The 16,109-nt window shown below is 42.2% G+C and overlaps 1 protein-coding gene across 1 annotated transcript in view; it reads right to left on the reverse strand.

Annotated features, from left to right (window-relative positions):
* The window catches only part of TDRD9 (tudor domain containing 9), a 2,107,755-nt gene that overhangs the window by 1,003,267 nt on the left and 1,088,379 nt on the right, over positions 1-16,109 (reverse strand). The window contains exon 18 of the mRNA XM_069207577.1: positions 5,694-5,757. Coding sequence (XP_069063678.1) covers positions 5,694-5,757 — 64 coding nt within the window. The remainder of the gene's footprint in view (positions 1-5,693; positions 5,758-16,109) is intronic.

A 16,109-nucleotide genomic window follows, 5' to 3' on the forward strand; every position in this document is an offset into this window, starting at 1 on the left:
AGTACAATACTGCCCAGTATTCTGAGTTACTGATCTTTATTAGGAAAAGATGCAAAGACAGTATAAAAAGACGTGAGAAAAGTGAAAAATGATGCCTAGTTATGTGTCTCAGATTGAAACTTCTAAATTGATCTCATCTACTAATGTTGGCCTTTGAGTGGCTTTGTATTGCCATAATATTTCTAATCAAATCTGGACCAAAGTGGTATTTTGGTAGAGTGGCTCGTAAAACTCTATGGATCCCTTCCAAATACCTATCTGTCATGCCAAGAATAAATACCACTAAGTAAAAAAGTGATTTTGGTTTATCAGTGATGTGCTGCTGAAGCCTTTCTGTATCTATTGATATTCTAACTTTAAAGGAGCCAGACTGAGCAGTCTGTATAAAGTATGTGTAACTGAATTTAATCTTGAGGCTAAGATATTTCCATCAATGTTTAGGAGAGAGATTATTCAGCAACTTGAGGGTAAAACTCAGTTTGGTAGGGTACAATATTATTATCCACTGCAGATTATCTGGCAACTCCAGTTAAGGATACATTAGAAATTATTTCAATTATTTAACAGATAGGGTGTCCAGACAAGATTTACAAAACTGAACAGTTAGGCCATTTGGGCTGGAGACCTAAAGAAGAGAGGTAGAATTAACCTCTTTAACCCCTTTACACACTGATATGAGAAAATATAGTTGTCCTTAGCATGAAGAGCCAATAGTTAACAAATAGTTAGCAATTTGGGAATCGGTGCACTATTTGTGCAGAAGCATCTATAGAAGTTTAATACATTTATTTTAAAGAAGCAAAAACACGCTACTGTAATACCAGTGGGTTATGTGAATTTATAACATGATAAAAAACGGTCAACCCTGTAAACTGAGTACTTGAATGATTATACAATATTGTGTAAATGGTATGGCGTAACTCCTATTCTATTGTCTGTATAGTTCAATTGCTATGTTATACATAAGGTACTCATATTTTTACACCTACTTTACTAGTTATATTCTATACTAGACTTCAATTCCAATGTAACTTCATTCAGCTTTCATAAAGTACTGAAAGACAAATATGTTGTTTCCCCTTAATTATATTCTTATTGCCTCATTTACTGCATTAACATTCTGAAGTAAAATGAGAATCTTTCTGTTAAAACTATATATCTTTGTTTTCCAAGAAGGTTTTGCAAGGTCTCACAAGAGACAAAAAGTATGAAATACAGATTGGTTCAACAGCAGAGTTTTAGACTCATTCAAACCAAGCATATCAACCGAGACAGAGATGATCCTCAAAAAGAAAGAAAAAAAAAAAAAAAGCAAGAAAAGAACTTGATAACCAGAAAAATTCTTTACGTTAGGAATTGCCAAATACCCATACATAAAATGGGAAAAAAATCTTATATAGGGTTTAAGAACCAACAAGACTACAGTTGACCACCTATGCTGGATTGGCATGTGAAGAGAATTCCAAAGTGAAATTTAAAGAGCCATTGAGAATTGTATAAGACCCAGAGCGTACTGTGGACATCATTTTTCTTTCTTTTTCCAAACCTTTTGACAATCAGTGCTGGAGGCAAAAACACTTATAACAAATTATTTTTATTATCTATTTTGAGAGAGTCGATGTTTATCCACCTTCAGGTTTGCTTTCTAGGCTATAAGCATGATTATGTCTTTCTTTTTAACTTTGAAGGAAAAAAGCTCCAATCCACATACTTTATTCACTTCTCTCTCAATATCCACTAACAATAAAGTGTTTCTTTTGAATTAGACTTAATAGTCGAGTATCTTTCTACATGCCAAGGGAGAGAATTACTCACTTTGCAACTCACATGACATGAACAATTTAAGCTCAAAAGTCAATGAGACACTGTTAAGTGAGGTCAAAAAGCTGCACTGATCACAACCACCACCGACATCCGAACCCTCCTCAACAGAGGACAAAACAGCAGCTTTGATCCTCCGCGACCTCTTTGAAGACTTCGACACAGTATCCCACCACATGCTGACCGTAAGATTCCACCACATTGGCATCCAAGGGGAGGCACTCAGATGGCTCACTTCCTTCCTCATTGGAAGAACCTGTAAGATGTCCCTCCCACCTTTCAACTTCAAACCAAAGAAGATCACCTGCGGTGGCCCACAGGGCTCATCCCTCAGCCCCAACGCTCTTCAATGCATATATGACCCTGCTGGCCAACATCGTTAAATCCCACGGTCTCAACATAATTTCCTACGCACACCCAACTCATCCTCTCATTCACTGACAACCCCTCAACCACTGATGCATGACAAGCGTCGCTGATTGGATGAAGAACAACTGACTGTAGCTGAACACAGACAAGACAGAAGTACTGATCTTTGGCAACAGCAGCAACACGTGGAACGACTCCTGGTGGCCATCAGAGCTAGGACCCACACCCTCTCCCTCCAACATTGCCAGAAATCTCAGAATCAATATTTAAAACCAACTCACCTTGAGATCACAGATCAATGCCATCTCCCTCCACCTGCTTCCTCACTTTGTGCATGCTATGTAAGAACTTCAAGTGGCTATCTCTATACACGAGATGCACCCTTGGACAAGGCCCTCAACACTAGCCGACTGGGCTACGGCAAAGCCCTCAACGTAGGAATCGCTGGGCACCTCCTACAGAGAATTCAGAACATACAGTACGCTGCAGCCAGCCTCATCCTCGGTCTTCGCCGATGAACCCACATCACACCCAACCTCAGGCAACTCCACTGGCTCCCCAGACAGAAGAGATGTCAATTCAAGCTGCTGATCCACGCACACAAGGCTCTACACAACCAAGGACCTGCGTACATTAACCACCGCCTGAACTTCTTCCATCCGTCAAGAAGACTATGCTCTGCCTCCCTTTCACTTTCCGATACTCCCTGCATTTACCCAAGCAAAAGTGGAGGAAGCTTTGTCTCTCACGTCACAGCAAATACCTGGAACAGCTTCTCCATGCACCTCCAGACCGTCACCTTACTTCCAGGATTCCGAAAGACCCTCATGACCTAGCTTTTTGAATAAGCCTCTGGGACCTATAAGCGCTTGGATACCCTATCGGGTGATTAGCCACGCTTTTTAAATCCTGATTGATTTATTCATTGATTGAAATATTAAAATGGGTATGAAGCAGCAAAAATGCAATGCTACACTAAAAGAGGAAACTAGAATAATTAATACATTTGGTGCACTCAGTTTAGGGCAGTCAGACTTTGGGCTCGTGGGACTAACAACATTTTACAAACTGCCTGAAGTCCCACATCCACATATAGTTTAAGTGCAGAGAATTGTTGCATATTGCCATAGATCTGTGTCAATATCACCAGACTGGTCAATATTGACTTGAGAACAGACTGAATTCAGAACTGTATCAGAGACTCGATACCACTGAAGTGCTAGCAACACAGTCTAAAAACTGCTGATATTCCAATTTTAGCATTTCTGGTTTTCTTTCTTAAAGCATAATCCAACAGGCACATAAAAAGTTCAACTGACAACCATGAATGTGGCAACAACACACTAGGACCTTATTCACTCCTCTACAACAGTTTATTCAAAATGCAATATGCTGAGCAATGCAAACCTGAAACAGGAGTGCATTTTGAGAACTGTTGAGCAATGACATGGTGATTTATCATCCAATATTTTAGAGTTGCTTTAATTTATTTTGAAGTGATATCAGATATTCAAAATGTATAAAGCATTTGGGCGCAGCAACCCAATTACTTTCCATTCATAACAAATTACAAGATGTGCACCATAAGTTCTTACATTTTCTCTCAACTAGTTTGATCCCACCGTAATCTCTATCTAAAGAGGTGACAAAAGCTGATGCAGACACTTCACACCACCAACATGCAACACTCCTGCTTAAAAAGTCTGCCAGACATCTATCATGTTCCATCCTCGCCTATCTCACATCCATCCACTAGTGCATGAGGCAGAAACTTAACCCAGTAGCATCACCACAACAGGGATGTGAAACTGCTGCATCTCATATCTACCTCGGTTGGAAGGGACACTGATCACAAGAATTTCAAGATGACCCCTGTGATGTCATAGCCTGAGGAAGAGCGGTTAGGTCTGGCGATCACTTCACTCGCACCTGTGTAATCTTGTGCAGCTGTTTTTCTGAGGCCGTTACATCCAGCAGAGGAGAGTAAGAAGGCATCCCAATTGGACGGAGCGGAGGGAAAAGAGACGTGGCGAGGTTGGAAGCCAAGAAGGAGGAAAACCCAACTGACAAAGCCTAAAGGAGCTGGAGCGTGGAGACCAGAAAAGGAAGCAAGCACAAGAAAGCATCAGAGGACGTGGTGGAGCAAGAAAGGCCGGTGCCTCCTATTTCACTACGCTTGCCTTGCAGCTCTGGGGAAGAGGATGCTAGGACCGATTACACTGAAACTCGGGGAACAGGACTGTAGCACAAGGCAAGTAACACATTACATGCATATCGAGTGGTAATAGTGTTCACGGTGCCGGGGTATCTTCATTGTGCTTGTTGGATGGCTGTGAGAGACCATTCTTTCCAGCTTTATATCAGCTGCACTAAAGCAGTGTACGCACCTGCAGCAGGGAATTTGCTTTGCAAATTGGTAGCCAGTGCCTGGGGGTGTGAGAACCCAATTAGACCAAGTGCTAAAAGTCTCATTTTGTTTGTTTTTCCAAAGGTTGCAACACCAAGGGAAGGGGGTGGGGGGGAGCCGGTGGAGTTGAGAACCATGTATCAAGGAGGTAAACCAAGGGATATCTGAACATTCATGACCAAACCAAATCCCTTATCTATCTGTGACAGAACAGACATACATTTAGTTTCTTTCCTTACAAGCCTCCCTTATTTTCTTTAACACCCCATAAACTAATAAATACCTTCATATTTAAGATGGTTCTGTCGTGATTGTTTTGCCAGCCTGTTACACTCAGCTAAGCTGATATTGTTATGGACAAAAATGTGTTCGCTGAGACTGCACATTTTCTGATGTAACACTCATATCATAATCATAAGTTCAGCAGCGCAGAACAACAATCCAACTACCACTCAAGCGCTACTTCCCCAATGCCTTTCAGGTACATGTTGCCCTTAACAAGCGGTAGAAGATAAACAATGGCATGCAGGTAAGCTATGATGCTGCTTCCACACAAGTTTCAAGAATAATTAACAAAGGAAAACTTTGATCTAAGTGACAGGATCCAAATCTTGGCAACTGGCTTCCTCATAATACCATCAAATATGGCATTTCATGGGTAAGAACCCTTAGAAGGGAGATGTGGTGACCCTTCTTAAATTTCTAAAAATTTGCTATAAAATTATAACTTTCCTGTATCACAGATCTAAAGAAGATCTTAAATAAATATAAAAGAATAGCAGGTTGAACGGAGACTATCTTTTTAACTTAGAAACTTTATCAGTAGGATAATCAACTAAAAATAATCAATGCATATTCCCTTAAATAAAGATGTTCGATAGCTACAAAATCATCATAAATCCATGCATTAGCTTTCTTTTTGTCTCTATCAATTGTTGCATCAGTGATATGTTCATTTCTGAAAAGTAAAGCCATATTTAAAAAAACGTTTTTAGAATGATGAACTATGCATCTGAATGACTGAGTCAGGTGTGCTTATTTTGCAATGTACTTTATGCAACCTTACTAAATATGCTATAGGAAAAGGCATGCTTACCTTAAATGCTTCTACTAAGGCAATGCAATCACTTCTACTGTTGGCAGCAAAATTCATTTTATTCCTGTAAATAAATGTTTAAGTGTAAAAAACAATGTTCCCAGTATGACTAGAATTAAATAAGAGTCACGGCTGCAAGGAAAGTGCATCACACGAGTAAGTGGATAATGTTTAATTAGTAGACAATGCCCTTACCTGTCAAAATGGTTCTCCAATTTGTGCATAATCTACAGGGTTAACAAGAAAGTTAAAATATTCCCTAACGCAAAATCGATCATCTAGGACAGTGCAACAAACTTCAGCATATTATTTATATAACTGACCTTTACCAATTATTTTGGCAATTTGTGATTAGAACATTGTACACAGTATCATCCTCTGGCATAGATCTTGGATTTGGTTTAGAATTTACAGATAATTCAAGAGTCTCAAAAAACTAAATATTTGAATTATTTACACACTGCAGACAAGCTCTCTAGTCAATCATAATGGTCAATTCTGACTGCTTTATTCTATATTTAAAGGTGGGAACCAAACCAGAGTGCCTTTATTATTATTTTGTACATTAAAGTCCATAAATGGTACAACATATCTAAGCTAAAGGTAGGAAGTTGTTCTGTGGTGCTAGTTGTGCAAAGTACATCAAGTTCTGATAACCAGCCAACTTTCCAAAATGCCCCTTAGAAGACCCAGATTTTGTGAATGTTTAATTTCAATAAGAAGTCTATTCTAGAGGTTTGTAACTAAAACATGCAGATGACAACCACGTTCAGAGTTCTCCTATAAAAAGCATTAGACATCACAAAGCTTCAAAGTCTTAGATCTTAGAGCTCTCAAGGTAGAGTACCAGTAAAAGTGTGGTTTGCAAAGATAGGGGCACTTATAATGAATGGTTACACACACCGGTGTAAGTGTAACAAACTTGTGATGGAACAGAACTTCTGATCTTGCTTCATTATTTTGAATTTTTTGAGTCTTGCGACAGTCTGTTTAAAAGGCCCCAAGAAAAAGGCAATTATAATAATCTAAATGTGAGGCAATGATGGCAGCCATGTGCTTAGGCGAGTATTTTCAATCTCATTTAGCAGATTCAACTTTTGCTATAAATTGAGTATTGATGGCCAAATAACACATTAACAATACAGCTATCCATCTTCTTTCATTCATAGGCAGATTGTAATTTGGACAGGTTATGGTGCTAGCTCTCTTTGCCTGGACACAGAGATTACTATTAAACCCGTGGACAACGGAGGAGCCATAGTGATTTTAGACACATCATACAGACAAGAATGTTTGAGGCTGTTCAGTGATGCCTCCTACTATGAGCGCATTACGATAAATCCTACCCAACGACTACAACGCACAATCCGGAGAATGACAGAGGAGGCAGAAGTAGTCGAATGGATCAATCACCAAGAGGCGCAATTCCTGGACAAAAGAGAACCAAGGGTCCCTTACTTTTACTGTCTCCCGAAGGTACACAAGGGGACAGGACCTCCAATAGTGTCTGGTATAGGGTCCATTCTTGAACCTCTTTCCAAGTTCTGTGATTTCTTCCTACAACCCATAGTACAACAAACGGCCACTTACCTAAAATATATAAGGATGCCTTGGTCCTGCTGGATCAGATCAATACATGTGGCGCCACTGTCATGCTGATATGTCTTGATGTTGAGGCCCTGTATATTGACATATCCCAGGATGCTACCCTGGAAGCGGTTGATGATACTCTCTACAACATGGGATTACAAGACACCTATCCGATTTATCCTAGAGTGCGTCACTTTGGCTCTAAAAGAGAACTATTTCCAGTTCGAAGAACAATTATACCATCAGATACAGGGGACATCCATGGGCAGCACATTTGCTCCTAGTCTGACCTGTTTATATATGTATACCTTCGAGAAACAGTACATCTTGGAACCTTCACATCCTTTTTTTTTCTCCCAAATATCCTACTCTGGCGAAGATAAATAGATGATATCCTAGTAGTCTGGAAGAGCGACAAGGACAAGGATTGGGTAAACACTCTTGACCAACATTTACGCTTCTCCGTTACCATCTCGTGTGAAGAAGTGGCCTTCCTGGACCTCCGCATTGTACTGAGGGACGGTTTTTGCATTCATCCATTTTCCAGAAGCAAACAGACAGGAACAGCATACTTTTATTTGACAGTCATCATCCTAAAGCCCTGAGGACTAATTTGCCATACGGCCAGTTCTTGAGATTGAGGCGCAACTGCAGTGACACGTCTAACTTCAATACACGCAGACACTGAGCAAGAAATTGAGGGACCGACATTACCCAACCAAGGTGATTTCCCAGGCCAGAAAGATGGCTCACAACACACACACAGATGTTTTATTGACTGACTCCCGAAAATCTCAACATACAAGACTCACTTGTGTCATCACATTCACACTTCTCAGCAATCAAGTCAAGAAGATTATTAGCAAGAGATGGCGTATACTGACCAGTGCTAGGGAGTCACTTGAACGCTTGCTGTTTGCACTTAGGAGAACCCAGAATATCAGGGATCTGGTAGCCCACACCAGACCTAGATGCAACACAGCCCCTGGTACCGCAGTGGTACAAACTTGGCTTCCTGTCAAAGGCCACTATCCCTTGTGCCAACTGCAATGTTTGCTCCCTTTCCATGAACACCGCTGAGGTTAATTTATGGGGGTGGGCAGAGTTTGGCACCTATACAGACATACCAATTGCCGCACCAAGAAATACATTTACATGATTCAGTGCCCTTGCGACCTCCGCTACATAGGCATGACTACTAGAATGGCAAAGACCCGCATCAACGAACAATGGAGCACTATTAGATGTCAACGAGCCTCTACAAGACTCACCATTTCATTCTGCAGGATCACACACCTAACAATTAAAAATGAGTGATACTAGAGACAGTTACTGACAGTAGTGACAGAGTCAAGAGACTGTTCGAGAAAGAACAAAGATGGGTGTTCAAACTGGCTTAACAAGGAATTCCCATGGTCTATATTTACATGGCATCCGGAAGGGAGACAGCTTATGTGCACACCAGCATCTTGGGGCGTCATCTCTGCTGATGACCATTTACAGCACTTCTAGGTGAGCTGCACTTTGCTGGGTAATTGGGAGGGCGGTTATCCTTCTAGCCTCCTTCCCCTGTGTTTTCATACATACACAGGGTACCCCTGCTACACCCAGAGATGGCTGCCTCTTACCTACAGTCTTTAGTTTGGCACCACCCCACACTCTAAGATGGCTGCCATTATCCCAGACTGTGTTCTCTAGTCCTCTTTCTGTAACTGCGACACCTACCCACACACAGGGCACTCCTGCAATATTCTAAGATGGCCACCACTTTCCTAAGTCTGCAGTCGCACTCTTTAAGATGGCTGCCATTATCCCAGACTGTGTTCGACAGTCCTGGTTGTGTTTTTGGGACACCCACCCTCCTCGTGAAGTGCACCACTCCTCTGCGCTCTCTCCATTCCAGGGAGCATGGAGCTGGGGTAGGTGTACCAGAGGATGTCTTTCCTAAAACAAGTGTTCATTTGGCTACCACCAGCTGCTCCTTGCTCTGGAAGTAGCTGGATGAATCTCCTCTGAGCACATTCCCTGGGAGGGAGCAGACATCGTTGATGCATGCCCACGCCGCACAGCATCTCCTAGCTAGGGCTATAAGTTTCTAGCCCAATTTCAGGTTGGGGGCATTGATGGCTGAGAGCCTTATTTGTGATGCATTATTGATGACAAACACTGCGACATTAAGCATTTCGACTACTACGCGTGTTACGTACTGCCAAGATCGACCCCCTGGCGGAAGCCATCACAGATGGTGCACGCCCTCGCTGCGTAACATCTCGTAAGGGCTATAATTTCCAAACCCAGTCCCGGGTTAGAGGCAAGACCTGCATGGCTGGATGAGAGCCCTTTATGGGATACATTGTGTGTTAATGTGCAGCTCGACTACTGTGCTGTGACTATTTTGCCGCTTTCTGTCTTTTACCTTAGTTGTCCAGGATATGTGGGGATAGATGGGCACACCTCTTTATTCATATTCTGTTATTTGAAGGAATCACACAGTATGACAGGTGCGTAACACCACGGTCTGGTGCAAAATCATATACCATTTAAGTTGTAGCCTGACACTGGCTGGTGCAGGTTTCATGTTTTACTGTAGTGGCAGCTCAACAAGGACCAGTAGAGGTTTCAGACATGCATTGCTTTCACTTAAACTAAGAGGACACAGTGCCAAAAGAATGCAGCACTCTTAGTCTGAATAATTCTCAGACTGATGCAGTAGAAGCGTTGATCAACAATGTTGGTCGATCACTTCAGGGTTGGGGTCCCTCTCGACCCCACTCGTGCACGACCAAATACAACCAACAAAGCACATTCAGCACAAAGGCACCTCGTAGTATGATCTGTAAAAGAGCCAAGTATGATTATTCTGGCAAGTAATATTTATCAGCTGGTACATGTTCCCATTTTTCTTGTCCTGGTTTTCATGACTAACAGAATGTTGTCTTTTGCTTTCACTATGATTTCTGCTGGTTGAGGGGGATGATTTGGGGATTCTTCCCACACCTTAGCACCTAGGTTTTTATCAGTGGAGCCAAAGTCTCTCTCCCCTCGCACTGTAAGGAGGGCTGGGGCAGTCCTCTTTTTGACTATTCCTCCATACACTGGAATAATCACAATTTGAGCAATTCTGTCTCCAGTTTGTATTATCAAATCAGCATCTCCCCTGTTCAATAATATTACTTTGATCTCACCTTGTATCCAGACTCCTGTCTCAAGGAGTACCATATTTCATGGTTTCAGTCTGTACATGTTCAAAGCATGCAAATCAAGACCTACAGCCTCTGATGTTACTCATACATAACAGTACTGGTTGCCACATGGGGTTGTATTTGCAACACTGGGATTAACAATCGCATCAACAGGGTCTCTGCATTTGTCAAAGGTCTACTGTTCAGTATTTGTAATGCTTCGTTTAAATGAGCTTTCCAATTTTTCAAAGATTCATCTGACAACTTCCTCAACTTAGACTTCAACAATGCATTCATTCTCTCATTCAATCCTGCAGCTTGTGGGTAATATGAAACTCGATAAATCCACTCTATGTTGTGCGGCAAACAGTAGTGTTGCACCAATGTCCCTTTGAAATGGGATCCATTATCACTTTGGATCTGGAGTGAAACTCCATGACACAATATCAACAAATCTAGTGTATTAATGGTATTGGACTGGGTAGCACGCTTGCACAAATATGCTATTAAATAGCCAGAATAAGTATCTACCACTGTCCATGTGTATTGGCATCCTCGAATAATTGGCATTGATATGATGTAATCAATCCACCATATCAGCCATGGCAACTTTCCTCTTCCTAGTTGACCCCTGTCTGTCTCTGGAACAGATCTGTGTTGTGTGTGCTGACAGATAGGACACTGGATTATTACAGTTTTTATCAAATCTAGGGGAATATGCATCCCTCTATTTTCGGTCCACCAGTTAGTGGTCTTCTCTCCCTGGTGTCAACATTTTGGATGAGTCCACTTAGCCACCCCAAGAAGTCAGAATCCTGTGTCACCACTTCTGCTTCAGAGATTTTGGCTTTTTTGTCTTCAAGGGAATTTAACCACCGTTCTAGACAGTCACTGGCTGTCAACATGATATATAGTGATTGTACTTTGCTGTAACATTTCCCAAATTTACTGCTACAATTCATTGCCCCACACTTCCTTCCAATGTACTCGCCAACTATGTGCATGCCATGTGGGGAGCCAGGTAGCTAGCCCATTGGCAGTAGACAAAGAATCGGTATAAATGTGACATTTCCCAGGTAATTATTGTTTTAAAGCTTGATACACAGTATACAATTCTGCATAATGACTGCTCTTTCGTTCTCCAGTAGTGGAAAGCAGCTTTTTTGTTACTGTAATGTATGACACGCCTTCCAATATCTTTTGGCCCCTTCATACTTTGCTGAACCATATATGATTCCAGTCTTCAGGGGACAAGGACTCAAATGGCTCATCGCACTTCACTGGTGACTCCTCTTACCTCCGTCACCTCCTCTAACACCTCCTCATCCTCTATGGAGGCCTGTGTCACCTGTTCATGCAGGGCCGCGGATCTCGCTGTTCCCAATCAGGCCCTGTCCAGTATGTACCATTTCCACTTAACACTTGCTTCTTGTGCATGCCCTATTCAGTGAGTTTTGGTATCGGGATCTCGGGCCTCAGAATCACATTGTGCTCTATTGTCATCTGTTCAGTATCTACCAGAGCCCAATAACACGCCAGTAACTGTTTTTCAAAGGGAGTGTACTGCTCTCCAGTGTCTGGTGACTTTTGGTCCTGAAACCCAGGGGTACTTTCTTTCTTCCCTGCTTTTGCCATATACACCAGTATGCGTATTGCCCCTGAACTGTCACATGTAACTCAATGTCTCCCTCCTGTACTGGCCATAAGTCTAAAGCATGTTGAATCGCCTCCTTTGCCAATTCAAAAGCACACTGCTGCTCTCCCCATTCAAACTCATGTTTCTTTCAAGTCACCTTTTATACAAAGCGGCCAGAATCTGGCTCAAGTGAGGGATATGCTGCTACGGGGTGTAGCAAATTCCATTATCTTTTGTCTCACCTGCAGCAACACCTCCCTATGCCCCTGATTCCACTGAATTTCTAGGAATCTCACACTTGGGGAAGGTTCTTGTAACTTTTTGGAATTGCTCTCCTACCCCTTGCTTTGCAAATGTTCCACAATTCTGTCCAACTGAGTCTGCACCTGTTTTGTGTATCTCCATGCACCATCATGTCATCAATGTAATGAGAAAGCTGCATTCCTGGAATCATAGGTACTTCATCCAGGCGTTCTACACCAGCGGGGGACAGATAGTAGAGCTATGTACATAGACCATGGGAAGTTTTAAAAATGTAAATTGTCTCCTGTTCTGCAAGAAAAAGAATTGCTCTGGATTCTCAGGGCCCAATGGTAAAGTAAAGAAAACATTGGCAATATCAATTGTCGCATACCAAGTCCCTTTATGTCTCTATATCTTTCAATCAAGATGATGGTGTCTGGGACGGCAGCAGTCAAAAGGGGCGTATGTTTATTTAATTTGCAGTAATCAACTGTCGTTCTTCAGCTACCATCCGGTTTGCACACAGGCCACACAGGATTATCCCACACAAGGTTGACCAGGCCACCACTTGTTCAGCCCCTGGTTGCGATACATCTTCCACAGGTTCGACATCTATTCTATCTATCTGGTCCTTCTTCACACCATCCTTCAGCAATGCCATAAACATATCTCTCCGGGATACCGTATTGTTATGTGTGTTGCCCTCAGACTGGGAGGCTCTTTCAGGTTTTATCTACTCACCCAACTCCTCGACTGCCTCCAGTACATCTTTCAAGGGGTTACCTGTCTGATTAATTAATAGGATCATTATCACATGTTTATAGGGTGGTGGGGAGCTAAACAAATTATTTCATTTTGCACTAATACTGTCAGCGGTCCATCCAACTAACGGTGATCATCACCCAGAACAATGGCGGTTTTCATACCCTCTTCCTTGATTCTCTGCATAGAATCTCTCAACGTGAACCAGGGCTTATCATTTTGTGACCGGTCTGACCCGGTAGGATACTTATGATTGCTCCCTATAATCGCAATAAGGTGATTTGATTGTTGCCCTGATAACCCCCAAAATGCTCCTGAACAGTTGGGTCAGTACTGAGTATATAGAATTTCACTGTGTCTCCTTGATCTAGTATTACTCCCGAGGCTCCTGTATCAAACAATCGTACCATCCATATCCAACGATTCCCCAGGTCTCTGCCGAAATCAGTGCATATCATAAATTTTATTCTGAGTGAATTCCTCCAGAAAATCCTTTGTGGCCCCCAGAGGAGGATAATGTGGACCAGTCTGTATCTTCCATCTATATATGGGCTGTGCATTGATGACGTTCTGCTCTACTGGCTCACCCTGACCACTATTTTGGCAACATTCTTCCAGAGAACCAGAAAACACTGAAGAATCCCAGATATTACCATCCCATTCATCAGGATTCCAGTCCAACCCTGATTTGGCAATAGCTAAATGAACCTTCCTTTTATTAACTCTTCCCAATCTCTTACTGCGCCATGCGCACTGCAGCTTTCTCAGCCACAGTCTGGTAAGTGTTGAGTTTATCTTGTGACAATTTATTTTGTCATAACAACACTGTGGAAGTATTTTTGGCTTCCACTAACTGCTTTTCCATCTGCGCACGTTCCTGTTCTAACTGACCATATTTCTCATGCATTTTACGATAAGCATATAAATAGTGCAGCAGAACATGTGTATGTACAAAGATAAATGCATTTGTCAGGTGGTCAAGATTTCTAAAGAAATTTGCAATGCATTAACGGAGCATGTATACATGAGCTAAATAATCAAGATGTAGAATACTTCACTGATTGAGTTGAATTCATCATCCTCGCCAGTATGGCTGAGGGAGTCCTCAAATCAGTCAGGAAAGAGACCTGATGGGAACCACAAATCAGATCCTGATAGCGTGTCAGCTTCACAAGCGAGCTCCTACCTGAGCGCCAAGTATCCCCGTCTTTTATACCCTAAAACACCCAAAGAAGAAGGTTCTAGAAACCCCCTCCTCTCTGTTCTGAAATTAAACACTGGCTGCACTTCATCTGCATTGAAACACCCATAGGAGCTGGCCACACTCCCAATGTTTGTTCTGAGACAGATTTGTGCACTACTCTGATAAAAACAGTCTCAGCCTTGTGAACTCTTATCAAGTCCACATCCCACAGAATATGTTCCAGCACTTTCAGACCCTTCGCTAGTATAGAGAAAAAAACAACCTCTGTGAGGAAAAACACCTGCGCTGCCCTGCAATTACTGCAGGGCACAACATCGAATCACTCAAACAAAATGGAGTCGATGGTCAAATCTAAATCGCATCACAAGACATTCGGAGGTTGCAGCCCAAACGGGGCTGATGCGTTTCTTGACGGGAACCGCATACAGCAACTCTGAGACCCACTGCAGCACAGGAGGCTCCTGATTTCCCTTTCTCAATGTGTTCCTTGCCTAGAAACACTCCGAGATTCTCCTCCTAGACAGTCTCTCCATCTGCCTGGCCAGGTAAACAACTCCTCACTCTCAGCAGGGAGGTAGGCTTTTAAGCACTGGGCAGACCCTCAGCCCTTCCAGCACAAAATGTGTATAAGTCTTTAAGTCTGCAAGAAGACAAGTTAGGATCTCTATTTGCTGAAGGGCTTTAGGCTTGAGCTGCCAATGTCTCCTAGAGCCAGGGTTTCTATTGGCTGTTGGGCTTGAGATCCTATTTGTTGCCAGGTCCAGGTTTTCTATTAATTAGATTTTAGGGCTTGAGCTCATATCGGCATCCAGGATTCCTATTGAGCCAGGCCACCTGATCACTAGGGTTATTTAAACTAAGGGTTTAGGGTGTCCAGATAAAGAGTGTTAGGTAAAGGAAGCTGTTTGGGTCTGTTAGGGCCAAGAAAGGGGCTAGAGCCAGAAACTCTACCCAAAAAACTCACCGCAACAGGTAAGCAGATGTAAGATAGTTATTTACTCCTCTACTGAACTCCACATCCTATTCTTCATCATAACCATAAAACATCAACACTTCATTTATCATCTCACTATGATTTCTGATCACCACATTTTAGACATACATTTATCCATATTCCATCCTATCTATCTCACCTCTCGGCTAATCCTTCCACGTTCTCCTTTATGCACAACCTCACATCCATCCTCCCCCATCGTTTCACAATACCACCCAAACAAACTACCACCGTCATGGCTTATCCCACTAACTTCCCACCCACATACACCTCCAGTCCACCAATATATCATTATCAGCTATCAACTCCACTGTCCATCTTCCCTTTCAAATCTACATCTCTACTTCCACTGAACGCTATCTCTTCCTATCCCCTCACAACAGACATACTCCCAAAATAGCATGACTAACTCCACCCCTAGACACCACCTACACTCCCTTCAAATACATCTCACCTATCATAACACCTCAACTCCCAACTCCCATACCAACTCATTTAAACTCTATATCCATTTGCCACTAACGTCTCTTATAGCAAATTTGCAACAAAATACTATCGCAAATCCAAATATGGCCTCACCACCCAAAAATTTTTCCAATTTACAAACGCATTCCATATGTACCACTCACCAACAATTCTCATCTAATCCCAAACCCAGCATTACCACAAGACTAGATCACAGAATTTACTACCCTCCACTCACAAACCATATTGTCACAAGTTTGTTTTTAATCTAGACCTTTATCACTCAGCACAACTCAACACTACTTGAAGCTACACAGTTACTCATCCACAATTCTTATAC

The sequence above is a fragment of the Pleurodeles waltl genome, chromosome 9, assembly GCF_031143425.1.
Source record: "Pleurodeles waltl isolate 20211129_DDA chromosome 9, aPleWal1.hap1.20221129, whole genome shotgun sequence".
Classification (NCBI taxonomy): domain Eukaryota; kingdom Metazoa; phylum Chordata; class Amphibia; order Caudata; family Salamandridae; genus Pleurodeles; species Pleurodeles waltl.